Genomic DNA, 27,913 nt, shown 5'->3' on the forward strand with positions numbered 1-27,913 from the left:
TTGAGTGCGTGCGTGCGCGCGTGCGCCCGTGAGCCCGTGAGCGTGTGCTCGTAAATCTACCGTTCGAGATTTCACGCACTAAACTGCGTTGAACCTGCTTATTATCGTCAGAACAGGACGCATACAGACCTAGTTAGTCTGAAATGTACACAGATCTCCATGTTGACATTGTATATTCAGTGTTGTCAGCAGTGGTGAGTGATGACTGTTCCGTGATGTACAATCCCGGTTGTGGATTATACCTCGTCATGCGTGATGCACAGACAAAACCGGCTCAGTCGTAGTGGTTGTAGTGATGGGATGTACTGTTGACTGAAGACTGTGTCACTTTACCACCGACATTAAGGTGAGAGATACAATAGATATATAACTTAAATCAAAGTTGTGTACATGCTAAACAACGTCATTTCATACCTGACTCTCGCAGAATAATCTGTGGTCCATTGTTCGCGGCGGTTATGATTGGTGCAGTGATAATTATGTATTGTCACATCTGCCGGAAGGAAAGACATCTCCATACACGCGCATCTGGAGCGGCTCGCAGTGTGCTGTTGGTGGGGACTATAGTGGAATATCTGAGGTAGGACTAACCGGCCTGAACATTCTCATAAACTTCAGCATTTCAGCATTTGAAACCTCTGCCTCTTCCAGAAAGTAACTGTGAAGTCTTTGATTGTCGAGCATTTGAGAAGTGACAAGTCTTGACATGGATTATCACGATTGAGTAAATAGGGACTTACGATAGAGTAAATAGGGACTTACGATTGAGTAAATAGGGACTTACGATAGAGTAAATAGGGACTTACGATAGAGTAAATAGGGACTTACGATAGAGTAAATACGATAGAGTAAATAGGCACTTACGATAGAGTAAATAGGGACTTACGATAGAGTAAATACGATACAGTAAATAGGGACTTACGATAGAGTAAATAGGGACTTACAATAGAGTAAATAGGGACTTACGATGGAGTAAATACGATACAGTAAATAGGGACTTACGATACAGTAAATGTAACGACGCTGTGAAAACTAGTTTGAGTTACTAGTATATCGGCATGTGGTCTGATACAAATTTGTACGTGTATGGGCATTGTGTGAATCACAGTCTTGTCGAATCTGGGATAAGGACAGAGTTTACCGGATCAAGGTAGCTAAGGGGCGTAACTCCACACAGTTATTAGTAGTATCTACAACCACTGGATCACTCGTGTCCTGTGTGAGTGAAGAGTCTTGTGGAATACCTTGGTCTCCCTAATCCAGTGTATGGTAGTGGGCGCAGGGAAACAATAACTGGCAACAAGACCAAACTCTTGGAAGCCAGACAACAGTTCCACTCCAAAAACCGAGTCTCACGCGTCTGCCTCGCACATTCGCACACCCGTGAAGAGAAGACTATCAAATATTCAAGCAATGCACTTTTTTCCACACGCATGGAGATTGTTCATTCAGAAGTGGAATGACTACTGCGAGGTCTTGGAAGGAATAAAGACCATCCATAATCTCCATTCCTGATAATTCAAACACGAGGAGTTGCAATGAATAAACAACAACGGCGCGGACACAAATCAAACAATGCACTTTCAGCAAGGTTATTGCAAGTTTTATTGACGTAAAAGCTCTAAAACTTTGATGAATCCGTTTTTCGTCAGCAGTAATTAACGTCCAGATTTTTCATTATCGAGCAATGGCCCTCTAAAGCCGTGTTTGCGTCCCTCGTACAACAACGTACGTGTCTGTCAGATATAGTGTATAACATACTGAACATTGCAGATATTGATGAAATATGTTTCATGCTAAATGTTAATTTTGTTTTGTGCTTCCAATCTGTTTATATGACTCCAGTGGTATTTGTTGTGATGTAGGGTACGTTGACTTGTGGGGTTGTTGTGATGTAGGGGGTGTTGACATTAGTGGATACGGCCCTAGGCTGTGTTGTGTCAGGACTATGTTGTTCAAGTAAGTAGTAAAGATACTTTTAATACCTTTTTATTCATATTTCTGCCATTACAGGGGCTGTGGTGCCAGTTAATAGTCACAAAGACTACAGAAAACCAACGTCGGATAAAGATGGCTCGATATTTTAACAAATTGTTTCCTTTGTGCTGTTGGTAAGAGAAATATGGCCATCAGATTTATTAAGTACCGAGGGAAGTGTTGACTCAGTCGATATCTGTTATAGATCAGTGGATCGCCAATCGAATCCAAACCAGTGAGATGGGGATAAAATTCTGCCGGTCTAATGAAACTCGGGTGTATAGAGACTTCACGTGTAGATAAAAGGGAGGAACAGATCCATTGGACAACGCAGGAATATCGAGACAGACAATCCAATGTAGTAACACTTGAAGTAATGTCGGAGACAACAGGATTCGTCCACATACTAACTCAATCCAATCTCAATCCTGCCATTTCACTTGATATCATTTCCCCAATTCCCCCCTCTGACAAGTGTTTCGTGTCTTTTATCTACATGTATATGCGAGTAAACGTAATACTCTTGAGTTATCTAAATCCATTAAAACCTACTTCACTTGTACAGCGGATTAGAGACAGACAGGTATACAGGCGTGTATCCAACAGACAACAGCTGCAAAGCTTATCACAAACCTTGGTTACAGCAGCGAATTTGAGAGGTTAAAACAATAAGTTTTGTTCAGCATTGTCAGTTGCGGGCACGTACAAGTGCATGTACCTTGTCTGAAGAGGCACTGGAAGGAGAATTCAGGTGGATACTTGATGTCTGTCGTTTTAAGATGTATTGCCTTTGTTAGTTCTTGTCAGACACCACTTATCCAGGAGTTTGTTCCTCAAAGCGATCATGGAGTGACGACAGAGATGTCTGTGTTAAAGTATAAGAGTTACGGATCATCTTAGCGCTAAGATCGCTTTGAGGTATGGGACCCAGGGTCTAGATTTTCGAAGCTCTCTTAGCGCTAAGAAAATCTAGGCTCAGTACTGTAATTGTCATTGTAGAAAGTTCAAACTGAGGCGAGTCAGTCAGTGCCCATCAGATCAGATGGTCATATACTGATGTATGTGGTAATGTTCACTTTGGTGTATGTAACTGTATGGTGTTGAATGCAGAGGCATAAAGAATTCTAACGCAGGAACTATTTCGTTCTATATGGCTTTGAATGAGATGTAATATGGTAATGGTAGAATCATCAACTCCCCGCCATTGTTCTTCAGTCTATCATTTTTTAAGAATGTTTTTACCAATCAGGCGCTTAAAAGCCATTTTTTCGTGTCATCCCCACAGATAGAAAGCCTTATATTTAGACAGTAATAAAGGCTTGCTCAATCTTTTTTGCAACAATCATGTGTAAGCCCGTGCTTGTTTCCATAATGGCAGTTAACGACCCTGCCACTCACTTCCAGGAATGCAATAACTGTAGACGTGGATGCCACATAGCACTAATCAGTTGGAGGTTTTCTTTTTCTTTATGACATTTGGATTAATGCATAGAGGTTTTCCTAATTCTGGAATAGGATGAGAGGGTAAGGTTGATCGAACAAGTCTCGGAAAGATCTTACACAACAAGTCACGACATTCGCCCAGTGTAAGTGCTGGATTTGTGACTACATATGTCAAGATAGAGATGGAATTTTCTCACAAACCCGCACTCACTCATCTGGATCTCCAGTGTTGTGCAAATAACATTAAAAAACCCTTAAATATCCTTGTAGGCATTTGAGGTATTCTCTGAAACAGCCATCATTCAATCAATGTATTGTCTGCAAAAGACAGTATTTCATGAAGATATTCTAGAAAGTCTCTTTGTGACCGTTTGTGTCCTCGCTACAGCTAACATCATCTGACGTCATCAAGTTGGCCTGATCGTGTAAACTTCCTCCTGGCTTCAACGGGTTTTTGACATCTTTATATATATTGTAGCATACATGCGACTCCCGGGTATGCAATGTTTATTGTGTCTACACTACAGCTATTATGTCTAAATTATGGTAATTTTTTAGCAAGACGATACGCCTGTTATGGATCAGTGATACATCATCTACAAAACCCCCTGAATTGGGGGGTTACCTGGGCATGTTTCCAGCTTGCTTTGTCAGGAATCCGGGTGAGATCGGTACAGCCATTGATTCAATAATCACCTCCTGGTTTTTTAACGTTTCAAGTGGCTTGCAATGTCTATGTCACAGCCAGTACGGACATATATTATATCAACATAACGCCAGTGGTGGATGTTCTTTTTTCATCGCTGTGAAGTCTTTACTTTCTTAGTTACAACAGGATCCGCTGCTCGAGGATAACGAGGGAGTATGTATTGACTGGGTGGCAGCCTCCTTCCCCATGTTGGTCACCATCTTCCATCTGTCCTACTGATGACTTTCCTTCTACACTAAGACGGGGCGTCGTAGTGTGACTGAGAAGAGTTGGGGCCAGGGTAGGATCTGGGTCTGGTTAGACTGGGTCGTGAGGGCGACTAACGGGGTCGTGGGGTCGGGCTCTCTGACTGGGTTGATGATTGTCTCTATTTCACATGAATGCTAATGTCCAATACTGAATTGTCTTGTCTAGACACGATTATTACAAATCGCCCTTATATACGCTAGCGATCTGTCAGTGAAACACCACACACCGAGTAATGATCAACTGAAAAAAAATGTTTAAACAGTCGTTGAACCCAACTCCCTCACTCACTCGATCGCAAGATGATATCATTCCTATTCCCAGTGATATCATTCAACCTTCTAGGCACACTCAGCATTAAGAACACAGCAAAGAGTAATCGCAACACTTCTTTGATGTTAAAATCAATATCGATTTCGTTTCCAGATAAAACAAACGTATTTATTAGCGCTCTCCGGCCCTTAAAGGGTAGTGAAAGCGAAGTGACAATACCGTATACAATGACCGGCGTCACGGGAGGCCCAAGGAACAGCTAGGCAGAATAGCACCTTGTCAGCAAACACGGCTGTGATGGCGACGAGGAAATCCTTGTTGAGCCCAACAACACACAACAGGGTGCTCGGGCCTGTTGGGCGCTATTGATTATTGCTTAACGTCAGCGATATTTGATAGAGATGGACGATGTTATGGTGTGCACAGTGACCAGGTGCGCTAAGTGGCCAACTATGGGACGACAGGCAGTCACTCGGGCGTGCTCGGATAAATCATGGTGTATTCTTTGGAATGGGTTCAGTTCAAAAGGCATAAAGTAGAGGAAGGAAAGTCGATATGAACTGCTGTTGTCGATGTATTGCCCAGCACACAGCCTCCACTCTAAATAGTGTACTGAGCGAGGTTCACTTTCACGCTTTTCTGTAATGACTTGAGGATTCGATTCTTATCTCCGAACATACATGAAATCGTCTGGCAGACATATTAGAACATCTTGGGGGCAGACATATCGGGACATCTTGGGGGCAGATATGTCAGTACATCTTGGGGGCAGACATATCTGGACATCTTGGGGGCAGACATAAAGGGAAATGTTGGGGCTATCGCCAAGATATCAATGCATACAAAAGGGCACACGTCAACATTAACTACAGTTGTCTGTAGGGGTGGCACGATACAGGTGCCTCACCATACGATACGCATCTAGATATTGAGGTCATGATACTATATACTATCGCGATATTTCCGACATTTTGTGCAAAGCAAGGAGCCACTACCTTGATGGTAAGTTGCCTGATGTTGAAATTATAGTTCACTGAAGATCTGTATGCAACAAATCCACTTCATTTCTGTGACGGGTAGAGATTATTAGAGAAAGGACAACTTCCAGTCAACTCTCAGCAAGTCACGTTTGCGGTTTTGTGTAAAAAATACAAGAGACAAATGCATTAAGACTAAAAATATGCAATCGACAGACGTGAAAAAACCTCCGAGCCGATATAAAATCACATTTATCGTATCGCAAAAAGCTTGGCGACGATGCACCGGCGCATCGGTGAATCGTGACACCCCTGGCTGTTCCGGACGTCGCAGTCTCCGTCCACGTGTTTCAAGAGAAAATAAGTCGAAGTGAGAAAAAACTCGCGGAAAACATGACTGACAGAAAAATCTGTATGTATCATCGGACAAAGAAACAGAGTGGTCTACCCGGAATCGCTCATCGGCTGACTTTGTACAATGATGTTTGTGGACATAACCCCCTGGTGCCCCTGTTCCAATAAACTGATTGTGCCTGGTGTTTGTGTGTCGAAATAGTTGTATTGACATCCCATGTTACCCTTCCATGGAGAAAGAAATTACTTAATGATATTCCAAGTTGATCTTGAAACACCAGAACACTGATGTATGGAATACTGAGTATTTAGTCTTTGAATAGATAAAGCATACGTTTTCAGGTTGTTTGGGGTCAGTCATGAATATTCAACTGTTTCGAGAATTAACGTTCCTTGATATTTCATACCGCGTCATACCGTTGTAAGAGGATGCAAAGCTGTTAGGATTATTTCTTTCAATTTTATCATGTCCTTCTTCAATGTGTTATACGTTAAGACGTAGAACGACATTTCCCTATGAGATAATGACTGTAGTCATGTTTTTCCTTTTGTCAGGTATATCCCTGGTATAGGTATATCTATAAAAGAACTGTCAATACCGATACCGATACTCAATACATGATTAAACGACTCAATAAATGCTCAAAGGATTGTGTAACACAGAATTTGTTTAAATATGTAGTCCTTACAGGACACACCTTATCCTTATGACGAGGTTGTGAACTGAACAGGACAGATACTATGCCATATCAGGAAATGCTTGGTAACCTAACCATACATTCATTCAAACATTTGATTCTATCTCGCGTTACACATTATCGTTCCTTATTTCAGCGAGTTTGACACTTATTACTTCTATATTGTGTGCTTTTGATACACGACCTAACCCAGCACAATTGGCCAACACATTAAAATAAATTAAATCATACTAAGTGTGCATTGTACTGCGATCAACCTTATTCGGTGGGTCTGTTATGACGCCCTGAATTGAAATTATTACTTCGTGTGGGCTGCTGGTGGTGTATGACAACTGATCGGCGTCAGCGCTGGGGGTCTCGGGAATAAAGATGTGTCTTTGCTTCTCACAGCAAGAGATTTACTAGGATTTATGATCTCCCAGCGTTACCAACATCGAAAATAGGTGTACAACAAAAATACAAACATTCATGCGTTAATGTATGGAGGGGAAAGGTTGCATTAAGGTTACGGTCTGGTTTGAGTTATTCCACGCATAACGTACGAATCTGGAGATCAAGATCAATTCGCAATGCAGGGTTGCGTCCTTTGACCCTATCAGGATGCGCTGGTCGATATTTCGTATCGAATGTTGATTAGCTTTCACAGATGCCATATACCGATATTGTTTCTGTCTTTCAGAACCACACGGTATGAGTCAGCTATGTCTACAACCGTATTTCTTAGGCAGTTGTACTGCTGCGTCACGCTTTCATGGGGATGAAATAGTCAAACACTCGGCTGTAAGCATACACAACCGGGGTGAGCGATGGGCGAGCTGGCTAATGCACCTGGCTAGTGATCCAGGGAGGTGGAGATGTCGGGATCGAGCCCACCTGTGACCGGGTGTAAAAGCCCAGGAGTCAAATTTGTGTACAGACTCTTTCCGTGTTGTCACAACCCCTAGTGTAAAGTACACACCCCTGCACATTTGAAAGAACCCACGAACCCGTTGGTATGTTACCAGATGGTGGCGACATGAATACAGGCAAACGCCTAGTTCCGGGTACAGCAACGTGCAGTAAACTTGGACAAAGTCTTGTGACTATGTGTCCCAGTCCACCCAGCTGTGAATGGCTACCTCGTTAGCAAGAACAGTATGATGTTTATCATTTTCATTGGTGCCCTCTACACATGGTGAGTCACGCCATAGAAGAACCTTTAAGTCAAAACCAGAGACATGATGGTGACGGTAAGGATCGTGCCACGCTTGTCATTTAATCATGAGGTATTGGGCATGTATTTTAATTCACAGCATAATCTACTTTCAACAATGCAAAACCCTTTCGATGCATTGTATTGACGGTTTCGAGTGGGAAGTGACTTAACCTGAGCTTCATCCAAGCACAAAACTTAAAACTTGCGCTTCTTCTCAACGCTCTGCAAATACACTCGACGCTGCAGTCGTTCAGAGCCGTCAGTTTTGATATGGCACCCACTCTTCTTAACCTTCTCCACCGTTTGTAACAAGCATTCATACTGAGACTACAGACACACGGCGGTGAGGTTGTCTTCGTTCTTGTCATATCAGGTTATCTGTCTGTAGCAGGGCACTTGCAGAGACTGGTACTGTCAAATCAGGTTATCTATCTGTAGCAGGGCACTTGCAGAGACTGGTTTTGTCATATCAGGTTATCTGTCTGTAGCAGGGCACTTGTAGAGACTGGTACTGTCATATCAGGTTATCTATCTGTAGCAGGGCACTTGCAGAGACTGGTATTGTCATATCAGGTTATCTATCTGTAGGAGGGCACTTGCAGAGACTGGTATTGTCATATCAGGTTATCTATCTGTAGCAGGGCACTTGCAGAGACTGGTACTGTCATATCAGGTTATCTATCTGTAGCAGGGCACTTGCAGAGACTGGTACTGTCATATCAGGTTATCTGTCTGTAGCAGGGCACTTGCAGAGACTGGTACTGTCATATCAGGTTATCTATCTGTAGCAGGGCACTTGCAGAGACTGGTACTGTCATATCAGGTTATCTATCTGTAGCAGGGCACTTGCAGAGACTGGTACTGTCATATCAGGTTATCTATCTGTAGCAGGGCACTTGCAGAGACTGGTACTGTCATATCAGGTTATCTATCTGTAGCAGGGCACTTGCAGAGACTGGTACTGTCATATCAGGTTATCTATCTGTAGCAGGGCACTTGCAGAGACTGGTACTGTCATATCAGGTTATCTATCTGTAGCAGGGCACTTGCAGAGACTGGTTTTGTCATATGTGACCTGAAAAGGTCACGAAAGTCAATTTACAGATTATATGGACAAGTGACTGAGAATATACAATACATTCCCAAGGTATCAAATGACCAATTCTGTCGACACCAACGACATGGACACTGATCAACAAGCAAATCTAGTTCCGCCTCATCACACCCAGTGCCTCCTCTAGACCCCCACGATCGCTCCGCTGAGGAAGTAGTCGGTAGATTCGGAGAATGCCACAGACGAATGCTCAGTTACCGGGGTGTAGATGGTACCACACGAATTCTACAGTCGATGTGGGTGAATGGGTAGTTCAGTGGCACCAATTGTCAAGGACGATAAACGCTAAAAGAATAACTAGAAATCATATTGCATGCTGTCATTTCAAAGTATTGTTCATCGGATATGTCACTGAAATGCATTCTGTTGTGAATAAATGAAGTGTAGTCTTATCTGTCTTCCCAGTAGCGTGTAGCAATGTTTAGTTTGGGATTACGTACCTTTACAGCCCTGTAATCCATAAGGGATCCGTTTCGACATTTGACCTAGTACATTCCATACCTACTGTAGGTCACAGATCCAGTTAGACTACATAAATAAGGAATTGAACCCTTCTGATTTCATCGCCATGAAGAAATGGTCCTATAAAATGAAGGATGTGTTGAGGTTACTCTAACGTGTGTTGTACCGAGGCTGTTTCAAGTTTGTGAAGTTGTATCCTGTCTGAGAAGGGACTGGTATTTGAGAAAAACAAATGCAAATCACCTGCTTTAATGGTGACCTGACTTGGACTTCATACATGTTCCCGAAGATCCTGTCACGACGTTGTGAAGGTATGGGTTATATCCTTTGCCAAAATGGTCTATGTCCAACACTGAAGGCCGTTATTTTATAGTCTCATAATACACTTCTCGAAATCTGATAGGAATATTCTGCCCTGATGAATGTAAACTTGAAATTGATACTGTCGTTGAACTGTCGATTTGAATAACACTAAAAATATTTGCACGTATCGTTATGCTTTATAATATCTCACTCTTGAAACTTCGGGTTAGAATATTGGCACTCAGTAGCTCATGCTTGTTGCAAGAGTCAACTCACGGGATAGGGTGGTCAGGCTCGATGACTTGGTTGAAACACGTCATCGGTTCCTACTTGTGAAGATCGATGCTCATGCTGTTGGTCACCGGATTGTATGGTCCAGACACGATTATATACATAATGCCGCCATATGGCTGGAATATTGCTGAGTGCGTCGCAGAACTAACTCACTCACTCACTTATGCTATTTCAGTAGTTAGTAGTATATATTTAAGGTTTGTGGGTTTGTGGGTATCTTATATGTGTCAAAATGCAAACTATGTTTGGTTAAAAATATAGATGAAAGTCTGTAACGTTCCAGTTAAAGGCTCCTCCTGTCACTACCGTCCCTGTAAATCATGTGCCTTACAGTGTCTGTAAAAAGTAATCTGGAAATCCATTTGCTTGGTCTACACTGTAGGAATTTACAATGTGGTTGTGTGTTAACATACGTCCATTGTCAGGGTAAGCAAAGTATAAGATTAAGGAGACGGTCCCCGTTTTATTTGCAAGGTATGCTAAGACTGAATCGAGTAACCGCCACACCTGTATGTCGTAATCCGTTCGTGACATATTGTCGTAAATCAAACTCGAGACAAAAGAAGTCGTAAATTTGATAGAACTCGATGACCCGAAATAAATAAACTGTGAATCGTAGGGTTAACTCGTCTCCAAAACTGACATTACTCAGAAATATATTCATAAATCTGTCCCTGTACATCGAGAGACAAACACAACGCTCCACGGCTGATACAGCAACGCACGCGTGTAGTATTGTGATTGAGCTGTCAATTGGATCGATAAGTGTGGGTAAACAATACGTGTATTTTGTCCGCTGTTTTTTTTCAACTAATGTATTGAATATCGGACACAATGATTAATTTGCGTTGTGACACTCTGCAGAAGACATTTCGATAAACGTGAAGGTCTCCTTTTTCAGCAAGATCTCTATAACATCGTAGAGTGTGGCGCTACCTCAAATATAGACACATGAGTACTGACACGTGCATTGATGCACACATCCTCGATAGGGGCTGGTACGCACGAACGTTTGGACCATACCTACAATAAGAATATAGAAGCATGTAAACCTATTAAGTACGGCTGACCGGGCCTGTCTATGGGACATACCTGGTCGGATCAAGAGATGACGTTTTAAATCAACAGAGATTCAGATGGTAGTCGGGTTGATTTAGATGATGGTATAACGAATACTAAACCCCGTGTAATGTGATTCATTTAACTCATTTAGTGCTATACAACGTCTCTAACGTGATTACTGATCATATAGAGAATATCAAGCATAAAATATTGAAGATGTCCTCCTCATGCTTTCAATTCCGTATGTTGTACATTGAAATTCATAGAGTGTAATTTGTTTATTTCCAAACGAATACTTGTACAACATTGCCTTTGCTTTAATAATAATCATAATTATAATAATAAAAACCTTGTACAACAGCCCAAAAAACCCAGAATACTGAAGATAACACATTTAAGATCGAACGATGACAGAGAGGTTTATCTAACATTTGTCAACTTATGAAGCAGGTACTTCGAATCTGTGCACACAGTATTTTATATTATTCATAAACGAAAAAATAGCAGTATCTCTACAAGTGCAAATCAATTCGTCCGCCCTATAAGCGGTTTACGTACTTAAGTGGCTGACAGATGTCGAGATCCCGGACACAAACACTGCACAGACACTACTAAGTGTGGGCTCGTAATTGATGGATGGATTTCGACCGGCTTATATCGACAGGTCATTGGTAGTCAGAATATCTCCACAAATCGGAGAGTCAATCACAGACATTGTAGTCATGACTCTTCTATGTCTAGGTCTGTACTCCACAGCGTTTATCTTTCAAACAAATATGTTGCGATATTACCCTTTGTGTATGAGATTGATAGCGTCAACTTTCTGGTGATGTGTGGATTGTATATAAATGCAGTCTGACCACATAGCATAATATAGAAACACAAACTCCAGATCAGCAAACTGTAACAAAACAAGCAACATATACAATGCACTTCTGAAGAAACGCGGAGTCTTTGGCTGGCCGACTGGCTTGGTTTACCGCGGCAGGTAACAGACAAAAACTTACCATTTTTCATTGCAAGTTATGGGAGTGTGGAGTGCCAGTGGCAAAACATACCTGTGGGAGTCGTTAGTAAAGTTTATTTTTCAGTATAAGGAAAAGAAATCAAATGATTTTCAAACTATAAGCAAATGACCTTGTAAAGTGAATTTGACAAAAGCGACACCCCCTCGATCTCTTCGACTCACATAGCAATCTGGTTTGGTGTTTGTAAGACCATTCACCACTGATCAAAAAGAACAATGGTAATCCACAGTTATGGTCAGTCACTATTTTCAAAGCAATTCTAAACATCACAACAGCGTGATCTGATTCACTAGACATTCAGCGGGTGTTTTCATATTACATACAACAAAAACGGCACAGCCTCACTCAGTCCTGGGACCTACTGCTGCCCATGTTCCTGTGAGTATTTCTGCGAGTATTCCATATATACGTTTGATTTCTTCACACCTCCCGCACATGTCCCAGTTTGTCCCATCCAACTCCGTCCCACATCATGTCGCTTACTCATCACAACTGACTATCATCTGTGTCACCTAGACCCCTCAGCTCCACACTATTCCATTTAAGTCTAGCACTTTCCAAGGTCTCCTCCCATCTCATAAGTCAGATCCACAACCTAACCTATCCTATACAATATCATTAAAGTCAATGGCGAGGGACAACTGTTTATTGTTTACCGGTAAGCACGTCACAGACAAGTTGGGGGAAGATACTACTACTTACTACTACTACTACTACTACTACTACTACTACTACTACTACTACTACTACTACTACTACTACTACTACTACTACTACTACTACTTTCACCACATGCTGTCACTAAAGAGAGCTATATGTACGAGAAAGTATAGAGACGGCACAGCACATTTTAATAAATAAACAACTTTGTCGGCACAAGGGCGCGCGCTTCTCGAACGCCTCGCTGTCCTTTTTCTGCACTCCTCCCTGGTAACTTCAGTGAACTATGTCAATATTTTCATGATTGTTTGTTAAACAACTTTTTTAAGGAAACAATCTACACAAAACCTCAACAAACGAATACACAGAACGAACCAAGCAAATGATCTGTATCGACCGAACGCACCAGTTCTTGTATGGCTTATAACAATACTATTAGCCCCAGTAACCAGAACACAGCTTCAGTATTGGTAACACCTCAGGGCGAGTTGGAAGTGGTAGGGCAAATATTTGCACGTTGTAATGGTATGTTTTCTTTACATGCGAAATGGCCATTTCTCTTCAAGTGGAATCACATAATCCGAAGGGTCAATGCTTTAGCCACAGGTAGGCTGGTGTAGCCTTTGGATTAGCTGTATTGCATTGGAGACAGAATCACAGGGTGCTGATATTTTGGACGTTGTACGATGGCAATGCGGCTGTTTCATGGTTAATAACTCATGCTTTTGTCTCGATATAACACTGTGCTGAGTTCAGACAGTATTTTCATGTTGTTTCTATACAATCATATTACGTGAAGAGTTTCTTGTGTTTCTTGGTGAGGTTTCAATATGTGACAACGTATCGTGAACTCGGACAGTAGAGTGGTGATTCCAAGTTACCACTGTGACGTACACATTCTGACTGTACGTACGTCAGTTTGTTGTCACGTACGTCATAGTGCCATGGTGATGCGGCTGTGTGTAACCTATGACTATAACTAATTGGAAAGCAACAAATCATGTTGATGATACCACGAGGAACTCGGTGGTTCATCGGATACCATGACATACCGACGAGTGCCATTACGCACGATGTCGGAACCGTGACAACCTTCACTGTTCTGTGACATGTCGTCGAGGACCGTCACATAGCGTCGTGTGCTACAGTACCATCGCATACTGTTGAGTACCTACATCCAGTCGATTGACACATTACACGCCATCGAGTACCATCACATTTCATCATGTGTAGGGACGTGGCTATCATTATTTATAAAATAAGCCAGATCTTACACATGACTATTGTTAAATACTCAATACTATCTAAGTAAAAAGCCTTTCAACATTTTTGTGTGTTTATCTCTCTGTGTGTGTCTGTTTTTTCGGTGTTGTTGGTGTCCTTTTGAAGTAAACACTATTAATAATAATATATATCATTTTGCAGGCGGCTCGGTAGGTAACAAAAAAGTACTATGTCTGGCCGGAAGTACGGGAGCGATAAAGAAGTAGCGGCTGTGACCTTCAACATGAAGGAACAACGGTGTCTGGAAAAGTCCCTACAAACCCTGACTCTGGAGAAAACATACTCCCTAAAACTGCTCGACCTTGACCACAGAATCATCAAAGTCAACTACCGGCGTCTGAAGGACAAGGTGTCCAGAATCAAGTCCAACCTGTCAGCGGACGAAATTTCAGATCTACGACAACTCGAAGCAGACGGCAAACTGCGACCGGCGTACAATTCAGTGAACATCAGTGGAGCTTTAAAAATCGCAGCAGCATCCAGGAGACTTAAATTTCAGAGGCCTTTACGAGACAGGGCATCTAGTGCCCATCCTCGTCTGACAGGGCATAATGAAGGAACCTCTCAAACTACTCCCACTCTACCTGGTCTCCGCAGGAGCAACTCAGTAACCGGTGTATTCATCGATGCTCCAGCCTCTGACGTCACAAGGCGGAGATTGTCTGTAGACGTGATTCCTAACAATGACAAGCCGAGACCTTTCAGTGCTTTCACAATCGGACAATCGAACGCTCACGAAACAAATGGCGATGAAGTGAATAAAAGACCCGCTACATCGACATGTGTAGGTTTCGACAAGACGAAACTGATTGTGTCCCGACCCACGACTGGGGCGTCATATAACAACGTTTCTCACGGACACACACATTCCCCCTTTTCTTCTCACTCTCAGGCTGAAAAGGATGCACGCGCACCATCAGCTTCTCTCAACCGTCGTCAGAGTCGGGAGTTGAAATCCATGTACCCATCTGATGATTCAATAGACTCCAACTTGGGGGATGATTTGTATGAAGAGCGGAGACAGGAGCTTCTAGAGGAGGAGCTGGCCAGAGCGGAGGAGCTCGAGCTCCGGAAAGAGGAGTTCCTTCTGAAAATAGACGAGTATCTGAGACGAACGAGTCCCCTCGAAGAGGTGGACGAGGTGGCGATCACTAAGGCCGAATCTTTGAAAAGTCTCATTGTAGGTGAGAGGGTAAGTTCTGCCAAGATTGGAAAACGGCTCACAAAGAGGAGACAGGTGAAAGTGGATTTCGACCATACTCCGACGTTTCTTCACGAAGCAGATTATCGTCGGCGTTTGTTCAATTTATGGACAGATATGAATAAGTGTCGGTATCTTCGGGTACCAGAGGAACTGATAGACCTCTCCGGGATCCAAACTTTAGCTAAAGACCAGATGCTGTTGTTCGAGGTATTACGTAAAGCTGAACAAGAATCACTCACGGCGTCTGCTCAGTTGTGAATTAGTGTGGAGGTTTCAGCAAAATGTAGCCTTTATCTTGGTGCGGACACTGCGAATGGGATAAACACAGAGATGAATCACGAATTTAGAACGTAAATGTCAGCATTTGTGAGTGAGCCGATCTGGATTCCGCTGCTGGTTGCGAACTCGTTTTTGTGGTAGTTCCTGAAGTTCTGCCTGCTAAACACATTTATTGATGTCATGAAATAAGTCACGTTTAGTCAGTATCTCTCCAAAAGTCGAGAGGAATGTCATCTCCTGTATGTATTCTTGTACAGTGCAAGTTGCGCCAACCCTATACTTGTAGGTATGTTAACACCAATTTATGAATTTATTGCACTCAGTCACATTGCGTATAGATACAGGACATTGTCGGACGATGGGATTTTTGAACCCCTGAGATGATACGCATTCGTCCAGGTTAGGTCATGTTGCTTAAAGTATTACAAAATTTAAAACATATTTTATGTTAGAATACATAGAAATGATAATTCGGGTTTCTTGGAGTTTGTTTGTGCACAAGATTGGCAACGTGCGCTATATGAATAGACTGTCATTATTGGTATTTCATGGGAGTGCTTTTGTCCGTGCTGTCTGCATGCATTACCACAGAAGCAGCAAACCGCAATGTTAGCTGTTGCCGAGATACCTATGGGTGTTGGTGACATTACACGGGTGTAATGGGTCGTCCCTCATGGTGCTACTTCCAGTTGGTGCATATCACCGGCGTTATCATCGAGTCGCTGGGGTCCGAAGGGATCGATATTGAGCCAAACAAGTGAGATAGCGAGTGTTCAGACACTATTTCCTTCGGAATCTGTACAGTGCCCGCTCCTTGGGCGTCTACGCAAACAATCACTGTATTCACGACATAAGGGAACATCAAAGATCAAGACACCACACTATGTACAACGTGTGTAATATGATATCTGTCACGTATTTTAGATCAGCCTGAGTGTGCTTGTAACGAATGAATGACAACGTTATCCACCCTTACTGTTATTACATCTCCTTGGATTCTACACAGACTGTCATTAGGACTGCAACAGCTGACGGGTCCTCGACATCTCCACTGCAACAGCTGACAGTTCCGCGACATCTCCACTGCAACTGGAATGGTGGGGTAGCCTAGCAGTTAAAGCGTTCGCGGCGTAAAACAAACAAAAACTCACTCCCTCACTCACTCTTCTCTGTAACAACTTATCTAGGCATTGGCCAGTTCGTCTTTCTTCTCCTGTCCACCTCGAAAGAATTCTGTCGACTATGTTCTGTCATTGACAGACATCACCATCTGTCGAAATATTCGAATTTACCCGATTTCGAAAAGAAACCAACTATTGCTTTCTTAACAGGTACTATATTCCTATATCATAAGCTAACAGATATCGCTGAGCAGTTTAGTGGGGTTTTGTGTTGAATACAGGGAGCAATAAGGTTTGCTGTAAACAGATATATTCGGTTTGAGAGATTACATGTGAACTGAGTGTGTTCACACATGTACTGAGTGTGTTCACACATGTACTGACTGTGTTCACACATGTACTGACTGTGTTCACACATGTACTGACTGTGTTCACACATGTACTGAGTGTGTTCACACATGTATATGCTAGTATACAGAGTTGTGCTACTCTAGAACATGTTTGCGAGACTCGTAGTTTGTCACCACCTTCTCTTCCCTGATATTTTCAGTCAGTGAAGAACAAACTTAATGTCACAATGATCTATTGCTGAGAAACATCTGGTTACGTTTAGGTCGAACGGTGATCCGCCGTGCCACCAGCCGTACAAAGGGACATCGACTGATAACAAGAGGTAGACCAAAGACGGGCGTTCCTGGGGCAAAATGACAATCAGCAGGACACGTAGGTTTCTGTATTGTGAGAGTACAAAAGACGAAAGAACGTACAATAGATTATAAATGCTTGGGGTGCCTAGGTCGGCAGTATAACGAGCGTTAACATATTAACTTTTGAACCTTTACTGTGAATTACAGTTCAAGACTTTGATCATACTGGCTGCCTCTCCCCGTGTTGTTTGAACATTTTGAAACATGCAATAACTCATAGTCGTTCATATTCTCCTATATTCGTCCATTATTCTCTTTGAATCGTCTACAGAACTAACCGAGATTCCAGTACGTGGAAAATGTAATCCTACCGTATGTTGCTTTGTTATTCTCATATTACCACACCCCGTGCCCATCCCTTCTATCACAACATAGAAATGCATTTGACGAAAAAAGTCAAATATACTGAAATATTCTAAAGGCTCATTTCGGAAGCAAAATAAGCATAGAACTCATATGACGTTCTTTAGTGAATTTGGACCTGGGGAAAGCAAACGCAACAGCGTCTTCACTCGAGTTCGAATCTCATTCCATGATGCTCCATGGGTTTCGAGATAGAATCAAAAGCTACATTCTGTTTGAGTCAACGTAGTTACGTGCTGTCATCGTCCGGTTATAATTTCACGTTTTGCCAAACAAACAATAGACGTTTTCTTTTCATAATCAATGTAGTTATGGCCTAGCATTCTTCCTGCAATATGGATGTGATTGCGGGGTCTTCTGGTGGCGGGCGAGGAAACAATCAGTAGTTTCATGGAACTACTGTGCCTGCAGCATAACATGAAAGATGCTAAACAACATACACAATAGTACTAGAATCTGGACTCTAACACAATGTAATCACAAATGTACCCCACATAAAGTGTAATCCTAAAAAATTATAACATGTAGAAGCCGCGATGGTTATGCCGCTGACTCTGTGACCTTGAATCTGAGGGTGTGGGTCCGAACCCAGATGGGACGCAACAAAAGTACTAGAATCTGTACTTTCCGGAGAAAGTGTAATTCCGAATAAAAGATGTGAAAATAAGTTACTCACAAAGATATAATGAACATTGAATAAAAATTATCAATGAAGTGATATACTCGGTTTAGAGTTGATCATTTTCATATACAACCTGTGATAATCCGGGTTAGAATTGGAATTAAGCTGTCCAGCCTTCAGAGGTTACTAACGGGATCGGGTGGTCAGACTCGCTGACTTGGTGAACGCAGATATCTACATTATGTGTATAAGATGTCAATGATGTCCGTCAGTGACTCGCCCACTTACAGATTGTCGACGTCTAGCATATACAAGTTGCTAAATATGGCATTTATGAAACGGCAAACGAACATGCAAATTTACAAACTTGCCTGTTATAACTAAGTCCACAACTGACACATAATCAGCATTCGTGGCCTCATAGGCGTGTCCAGGAATATTCAAGCTTCCCCCTCGTTCACATCCACCTCCCACTTTCCCAGCTTTACCTCAAAGTGGTACGAGGGGATGTCAATATGTTTTGAGCCTTGAGCATTTTTCATACCCAGGTGTCACAGCCTATGGCACGGCATTGAACCTTGGGGTGTAGTTGATGTGATATATAAGTTTTGGTATCCTACTCTCAGAAGTTATTGAACAGCTCACATTGACAGAAAGAGACCCCCCTCACGGCAGTGAAAATGAATAAAATTGAGTATAGAGCAGTAATTAAGTTTTTAGTTCTTCAAGGAAACACGGCGATGAAAATTGAAGAAAGGCTTTCAGATGTTTACGGGAGGTCTTCCCCTTCATCTGCTACCATCAAACGATGGGTCAATGTATTTAAGCATGGTAGAGAGAGTCTTGAAGATGACCCCCGTCCAGGTCACCCAACAGCAAGCACTAGTCAGGAAAACATTGACAGAGTGCGTAGACTTGTGCTGGAAAATCGTCGAATCACACTCCGTGAGTTAGAGGAGACCACAGGCATTTCACACGGATCCATCGAGACAGTTCTTCATGAACATCTCGTCATGTCTAAGGTGTGCGCAAGATGGGTGCCAAGAATGCTTACAGATGAAATGAAGCAAACAAGGGTCACCATAAGCAACTCCATGCTAACCAGATACAACAAGAATCCAGAAGATTTTCACTTTAGGCTAGTAACCTGTGATAAAACCTGGATCCACCACTATGATCCTGAGAGCAAATAAGAATCCATGGAATGGAAACATGTCACTTCTCCCAGGACCAAAAAGTTCAAAGCCTCCAGATCAGTGCAGAAGGTAATGGCGACGGTCTTCTGGGATAGCAAAGGCGTCATCCACATAGATTACTTACCAAAAGGAAGAACAATGAATGGGGAATATTACGCTAACTTGTTGAGGCAAGTGCGACAGTCAATCGAGGAGAAGCGCCGGGGTAAGATCAGACGTGGTATTCTTCTACATCAAGGCAATGCTCCAGTACACACCTCTCGCGTTGCAGCCGCTGCTGTCCAGGAATGCGGGTACGAAATCTTGCCGCATCCCCCCTACTCTCCAGACCTGGCACCAAGTGATTACCATCTGTTCCCAAATCTCAAGAAACACTTGCGTGGTCGTAGATTTCAGGATGATAATGAGCTTATTGCTGCTACTGAGGCTTGGTTTGAGGACCAAAATGGCGCCTTCTACAGAGATGGCATCAGCGCCTGGCAGAAAAGATGGAACAAGTTTCTTGACTCACACGGGGACTATGTTGAAAAATACATGTGGTTCATACCAATATTTTGTGTTTTTCTATGCAAGGCTCAAAACTTATTGACATCCCCTCATATATCAGATCGACTACATCTGGTTCTTCCTGTTAAGTGAATTGCAGGTCAAAATAAAGTAGTTAGTGAAACATTTTTGTATTTCCATTATTGCTGTCGTTCCATGAAACGATTGATTGATGTCACTGACACATCTGTCAGTTGTGGTGGAAAAGAAATGCATCCTCATTGTATCTGTCAGCGAAGACATGAGTCATATGCTCACAATGTAACCACCTGTTGTCACTTTTGTGACTACCTCGAGTAGTAGGTTACGGGAAGATACGAGCAGTCACTAGTGAGTTCCTGTGAGACTGAGTGAAAAAGGGAGACAAAGTCCTAGACTAGCCTCTCATATTTTGACATTGTCATTACGACCCGACACTGAGCTACAAATAGTAGATGTATCTACAAAAGGCTTATACACGACCCATACTTCTTTCACAATTTCACCATCCATTTCAGAGCTCCGTATCACGACGGAGAGACAATACGCCAAGAACGGAACCTGTCCACATATACATACAGTATAGTTTGTACACAGAGTTGTGAGTGGATGAATTAAACGAAGAGAACGTAAAATGGCAGTGAGCTCAATCAATTTGAGGGTCATTCATTCAAAGGTACCTTTGCACAGAAGTGATAATCCCTGATAGAACTTACCTGTCAACATTATATCATTGTGTGATTGGTATGTTTCTAGCAGTACATAAACGGTTTTGAAATAGCATGTAGATACAACTGCAGTATTTTTACAAAATATTTTATCAATTTTAGGGTACTGGTTATTTAGAATGAGGACTATTTTCCATGGATATACAACTTCTTTATTCTGTATAGGCAACGTTTCGAGACAAATTTTAATGTTGCTGTCAAGCAAGTGATACAAGAGAAGTAACTTTGGGTGATGTGTGTGTGTGTGTGAGCGCACCCACTTATACATGAGAGGTTTAAATGGGATTGAGGCGAAAATGAGTTGTTTACACAACAGAATGGTTATGTGTTATGTGATACAAACGCTACAATTATCAAAATTGAGAGTTGTTTTAACCATCAGTCAGAAAACACGTAATGAAAGGGTATGTGTCATTTCCAGTAAAATACCACATGTATTCACCACTGAGGATTACGTACTGTTTTCGTTTACCTGTCCACTTTTGGTGGGTAAGTGAGTAAGTTTGGTTTTATGCCACTTTTAGCAATATTCCAGCATTATCACGGTGGGGGACACCGTGTTATTGGGGTTTTGGGGGTATTTGGGGTATTTGGGTTTTTTGTTTATATTGTTGTTGTTTTTTAGTGGTTGAGTAATGTTAGATACGCACCTGCATACATTGAAAAGAATGGCCAACATCCAAAGTATCACTGACTGATATATTTATTGGTTGGTTGCGTCGTGCACACACACGTACACACACGTACACACGCGTACACACACACGTACACACACATGCACATACACACGCACACACACACACGTACACACACATGCACATACACGCACACACACACGTGCACACGTACACACACGTACACACGCGTACACACACACGTACACACACACGCACATACACACGCACACACACGTACACACACATGCACATACACGCACACACACACGTGCACACGTACATACACGTACACACGCGTACACACACACGTACACACACATGCACATACACACGCACACACACACACGTACACACACATGCACATACACGCACACACACACGTGCACACGTACACACACGTACACACGCGTACACACACACGTACACACACACGCACATACACACGCACACGCACACACACGTACACACACATGCACATACACGCACACACACACGTGCACACGTACATACACGCACACTGTTTAAACCTTAGTGAAGAATGGAATGATGACCAGTATAACTATGGCCTGCATTTACTGCATTGACGTAACCCAAGAAAATCAAATCAAATCCCCGTTTGTACGGTCAGGAGATAACAACACATTCAGCAACAGTTTAGTAACGTTTCTGTGTCAACATTTATTGTCACCAACGGCAGTATGAATCAGAGCCTTCTATGACGCAATATTATAAAACATATTCTCTTTAAAAAAAATATAAAAAAATAAAACACCATAGACGGCATAAAGTCACATTTCCACTTGCATTTTATGCAGCAAGACAGCAAGATTTTGCAACAGATTAGTTAAAACGTGTTAAAACAAATAAAAGGAAATTTATTTTTGGAAGATTCTCGAGCAACTTGTTTAGTGGACGTTAAATAATGTAACACTTTAGAGTAGTGTCCCTTGAAATTGCACGCGTAGTGATATAAGCATTAGGTGCCCTTTAGTTGATGTTGAGAAACATCGTTACTGATGCTAAGGTTAAAAAATATATTACTTTGGTGTTTTAGTGCACAAAAATAGTAGCAAACGAATTGCAAGTCGCTTATAGCTAAGAACTATTTTATATTGCGAACGTACCACCGGTGGGTGTTGTTAGGCTATTTCACATGTTGAATCATAGTTTAGAATAATCCTTGACTCGGGGGAATTTAGCCTGGACGACGTCATCGTCAGTCAATATTTTCAACGCAGTCTTAACAGTGGCAGGTTTGAACGAATTTGCTTTGGTATGCTTTAGTGTTTTCTCACGTAATACTCAACTGTGATAAATGTTTATACTTCGGGTCGGTGTCAGCTATGTAAACAATGATAATATTTCCATAGTTACCGGCCGTGTTGTGACTTACATCGTCTTTGATAAATTGGGACAAGTAAAATATTTTATTTTGTAGACATGGCTAAACAAATTACACAGCAAACGTTTGATGATGTTGTCAAAGAGAACATGGAAGATTTTGACATGTCTGTGGAGGATGCTATTGAAGATGCAGTACAGCAGTTCCAGACACAGGTAGAATGGTTTCTTCCATTACCTTATTTATATTGATTAAGATGTATTTCATACCACCTATATCTACGTTCCTCCATGCTATCAAACAACTATGACCATACATCATATATTGTATAATTACAAACTAATACAAACCAGAGACCATATACTGATATGCAGTCGCTGAACAAATCATGTAGTATGGTCTCTGCATTGAGAACAGAGTATGTATTTGGACTCGTACATGTGCAGTTGTCTTTAACATAGGTGAAAGACTGTTTCGTACCTTCCCTACTTTATTTTGGACAATATTGATATATACTCCATGCTATCTAACCACTGTGTGTCTCTTGTGAAACAACTGGAAGCTGGAGCTTTGGAATCATCAATATCTGACATGTGTATTCACTGCATTCCTCTATGTAGGTATGCACAACCAGCAGAGGGTTTTATGTGAAAAAATGAAATTATACAGTACACACCTCAATGAAGTCAAAATAACCTAGTGTGAGTTGAGTAGAGCTACTGTGCAATAGACTGATTCAGCATTGAGACACATAAAGAAGAAGACAAAGCCATTTGTACGATGTACAATTTGAGCACTCGGTGGTCAAAGCATGAACACAAACCCATAAAAATGAGTCCTGTTATGATTCACTTGTATATTCAATGAACTGAACCATTTCACTTGATGAATTATTACTGATGTGTTGCTTTTTGAATTTCATGTAAATGTTTCAACTTGAGCAACTGCACGTCATATTAAATAATTCATAATGAATAAGTATTCATATTTGTTACTATACACTTGTGAATCATACAGTTTTTACAGCTCTAGTAAAAATAGTGATGATGTTGTTGACTGGACAGTTGCAAATTATTCTAATAGTATTGTAATTGTAATAGTGGCACATTACCTGCTCATGGCACTTCATACATTATTATTCCCGATCATCGGACACCATCATACTATCAGATACTTTTTCAACTCCTAGAGATCATACAGCTATGCTGCCTATTGGGTGCAATGAACTAATCTCTCGCATTTCTAGAACATCCTCACGGGTACCAATTTTGCAGCTGGGTGAATTAAGACAATGTGGATTTAAGTATCTTGTCCAAGGATACTATACAAATGTGCCTTCCGTGGGACCCGAACTTACCGGCAAACAAGGATAAGGAAGAGCACCAACCTAACAAACGACCAGTAGTGGCATGTATGAGTGCTGCCCCATGTTGCTTGCCATTGTGAGTAAAGGGCCCCTAGGTTTTCCGCGATCAAGTGTAGTGCCATGAGTGAAGTGTGTGAGAGTCTTATGATCAAGGCGTGTGCAACTATGCACGGAATCAATTTCATCGTCATGCATTGTGTGTGCACTAGCTTACATTTGCTCTCCCTTTAACAAACCAAATGAGTTTACTTGCTTCCATTCATGACCTATGCTCCAGTCCAGTTTATCTTTGTTTGCCAGCAGGTGCCTCCACCGAGGATCAAACCCGGATCTACAGTGTAATAGACAGGCCCTTACCACTATGGCGCTCCACATCATATGTCATCATATGTATTGAGTAATACCCTGATTTTGTTTCAGTGTAGCCAGTAGACATAATAGATAGATGATGACTGTCAACTATTGTTGAAATCTGAACATGGAATCATTTTGGATAATGAAAACTGATGTTTGTTCTCCAGGGTGTGTCTCTTGACAACATCGTAAAGGATGGGAGTTTATACAGTGCAGGGGGTGCAGGTGGCGATGATGTCATTCACCCCGTCATCAAAGCAGTTCAGGATCTGTCTCTTGTATCCAACAACACTGATGTTGAGCAAGTCATGTCGATGTTGTCAGTTGTTCAGTCAGAATGTGATGTAGATTTGTCTCGCAGGTGTTTGGCTGGAAGTAACAACGCCTATCCAGTCCTTTCGGAAATGTGTCGGAAACACGAAGAAAATCCTGTAATGCTAACAACAATTATGAGAACATTTTGTTCCCTTGTCAATGGACAACCAGACTTACTGGATGAAAATGGCTGTGCGATGTTCACAGAGTATTTAAGAAAGTATAAATCAAATGCTGATTTGCTGGAACTTATAATTCGTGCTATCAGGTTTATGTGCATTAAACATGAAGAGAATCGACAGAACTTTGTCAGCAAAGATATAATTGTTATCTTATCTGAATTACTTGATGAGTCTAAAAAGAGTCCCAGTGTTGTTAAAGAAACATGTACATTGTTTCGTGTACTTACCAATGATGACGATGTTCGAGTCCCATTTGGAAAAGCCCATGAACATGCCAAGATGATTGTGACAGAAGGAAACGCCTTGGAAAGAATTCTCAACATTTGTAGAGGTAACTAAATGAAATTCTAAGAGAAAGAGAAGTCTGTATATTATGTGATAAATATGGCTAAAATTGCTTATTCTTGATCATAATCATGTTTACAGAGTATGAAAATAACAGCAACATACAAAGTGAGCTGTTCTCAACACTTGCCCGCCTTGCTGTCAGAGACGAGTTCTGTAATCAGGTCAATGAACTAGGAGGTCTGAAGCTGATCCTGCAGGCATTTGAAAAGAATCTTGATGAAAGGGTATGTCACACATGTAGAGTGAATGGGTTTAGTTTTACATCGCAACCAAGTCAACAAGCCTGATCATCTGATCCAGTGAGTGGAGGGGAAAGGAAAGACTGATCAATGCAAGGACCAAGGGGCATAACTCATGTTGATATCTCCTACACTGAACATGTCAGCTGGCACGAAAGATAATCTTTGTGTTTTTATGTTATGTTTTAGTGATTACTGTTGCTGATGTGTTTGTCAGTGTTACTATGGTTACAGGGGCAAAGGTGGAGACTTACATGCATTACAATAAAAGAAACCACAAAATACTGATTTAAAAAAACAGACTGATAAAATTTTTGTTATTTCAGACCATTTCAAAACAAGCACTTGTGGTGCTAAAGGCCTTGGCAGGAAATGATAATGTGAAAACAGTGATTGTCAAATCAGGTGGAGTGGAGCTGATACTTGCAGCCATGACAAAACACCAAGCTAATGCCTCCATTGCGGAGTCTGCATGCTCGGCCCTGGCAACTGTGGTGCTGCGGAACCCAGGTCATGTTGCCAAGGTGATGGAATGTGCTGGATATCAGCAGATTGTCCAGGCCATGAAGATACACATGGATGAACAAAATGTTCAGGTGAGCCACATTGTTTACGTATTTCAAATAATTATGAAACCAGTAGGCTGAGTGCTGCCACATTCTATTTGCCATGCCATCATGGAACTGAGGCGAACACAGTAATGAACCATGTACACCATTATTGTGAGGTTACACCAACATGTTTGCAAAAAGTCGTATAAAGTAACCACCCAGTCTCCAGATTATTCCCAAAAGGCCAACAGAGGGAAGAAGTAACAAAGCTTTATTGATCCAAAAGACCAACAGAGGGAAGAAGTAACAAAGCTTTACTGATCCAAAAGACCAACAGAGGGAAGAAGTAACAAAGCTTTATTGATCCAAAAGGCCAACAGAGGGAAGAAGTAACAAAGCTTTATTCATCCAAAAGGCCAACAGAGGGAAGAAGTAACAAAGATTTGTTCATCCAAAAGGCCAACAGAGGGATGAAGTAACAAAGATTTGTTCATCCAAAAGGCCAACAGAGGGAAGAAGTAACAAAGCTTTATTCATCCAAAAGGCCAACAGAGGGAAGAAGTAACAAAGCTTTATTCATCCAAAAGGCCAACAGAGGGAAGAAGTAACAAAGCTTTATTCATCCAAAAGGCCAACAGAGGGAAGAAGTAACAAAGATTTGTTCATCCAAAAGGCCAACAGAGGGATGAAGTAACAAAGATTTGTTCATCCAAAAGGCCAACAGAGGGATGAAGTAACAAAGCTTTATTCATCCAAAAGGCCAACAGAGGGATGAAATAACAATCAAAATCTACTCACTTGACTAATTTTGATAAAGCAAGAGTGGGACTGGACTGACATTACTGCTCTGCTCTGTATGGAGGCTGTTCAACACCAGATTGTTAGTGGTAGACTGCTATCATATGGCCTGAATATTCTAAAGTGAAATATATGCTAACATTGCTGATCAAGTAACATACAACATGACTACATGTGTTTTTATAGGCTCAGGAAAGAAGGCACATTGTATTGATCACATGATACAGTCCATATTCTTCATGCAGTTCTTTGTTTAGTCTTTTCTTAGAAACATTAATCATACCATTGCAGAAACAAGCCTGCATGGCGATACGCAACCTTGTAGCTAGGACCCGGGAGAACTGTGACAAGATTCTGGAGCAAGGGGCAGAGGTTCTGATCAATGAGGCAAGGAGACGGCACACAGGGCTTGAAGATGAGGCAAAGGCCGCTCTACGCGATTTGGGCTGTAAGGTGGAGCTGCAGGAACGTTGGAAGGGCGAGAAAGGACAGATTGTTCACTGATATCAAACATCAACCTTGGGTGGAAGTAGCTATTTTTAATATTGCCCATTTGGAAATACTAAGTTTAATCACTCAGGTTTAGGCTTTGTGCACAGGACCAATGTGTCTTACACTGTGACAGTCCTTAACTATCACTCTGCTGGGTATTTTGGCAAAGATCTAAACATAGTACACCACATTATCTGGAACATTTTCATCCTTCGACGTTCACGTCATGAATGACCTCCATTTCTAAGACATCTGCAGAAACTTTTCTTATTAATGTCACAGGTCCATGTTGGGTATGTTATGAACAAGACATTTGAGACCATAATCTAAGCATTCTGCTTCAATTCGCATGTTTTCAATATGTTATTTTTTAATCAATGTTATGTAATTTTCAGATATTCATTAAAAACTGCAATGAAAATTCA

The 27,913-nt window shown here is 41.7% G+C and overlaps 2 protein-coding genes across 5 annotated transcripts in view; both read left to right on the forward strand.

Moving 5' to 3' along the window:
- Positions 1-27,913, forward strand: part of LOC137278626 (armadillo repeat-containing protein 6-like) — a 30,601-nt gene extending 2,688 nt beyond the window's left edge. The window contains exons 1-6 of one of the 3 annotated variants that reach the window (XM_067811102.1): positions 22,622-22,774; positions 22,940-23,058; positions 24,731-25,391; positions 25,487-25,632; positions 25,974-26,243; positions 27,288-27,913. In XM_067811102.1, the coding sequence (XP_067667203.1) occupies positions 22,942-23,058; positions 24,731-25,391; positions 25,487-25,632; positions 25,974-26,243; positions 27,288-27,500 (1,407 nt within the window). In that variant the 5' untranslated portion in view covers positions 22,622-22,774; positions 22,940-22,941 and the 3' untranslated portion in view covers positions 27,501-27,913. Of the gene's footprint in view, positions 1-22,621; positions 22,775-22,939; positions 23,059-24,730; positions 25,392-25,486; positions 25,633-25,973; positions 26,244-27,287 lie in introns of those variants that run through there. The other 2 variants (XM_067811103.1, XM_067811105.1) reach the window with 2 other exon arrangements.
- Positions 277-16,033, forward strand: LOC137278627 (uncharacterized). Of its 2 annotated transcripts, none has more exons than XM_067811106.1 (2): positions 277-346; positions 14,221-16,033. In XM_067811106.1, exon 2 carries the CDS (start codon positions 14,249-14,251, stop codon positions 15,539-15,541), a length of 1,293 nt encoding a protein of 430 aa, XP_067667207.1. In that variant the 5' UTR covers positions 277-346; positions 14,221-14,248; the 3' UTR covers positions 15,542-16,033. The 2 variants fall into 2 exon arrangements, with proteins under 2 accessions (XP_067667207.1, XP_067667208.1); XM_067811107.1 differs by lacking the exon at positions 277-346 and adding an exon at positions 9,521-9,759.

This window comes from Haliotis asinina, chromosome 3, assembly GCF_037392515.1.
Source record: "Haliotis asinina isolate JCU_RB_2024 chromosome 3, JCU_Hal_asi_v2, whole genome shotgun sequence".
NCBI classification, from domain to species: Eukaryota; Metazoa; Mollusca; class Gastropoda; order Lepetellida; family Haliotidae; genus Haliotis; species Haliotis asinina.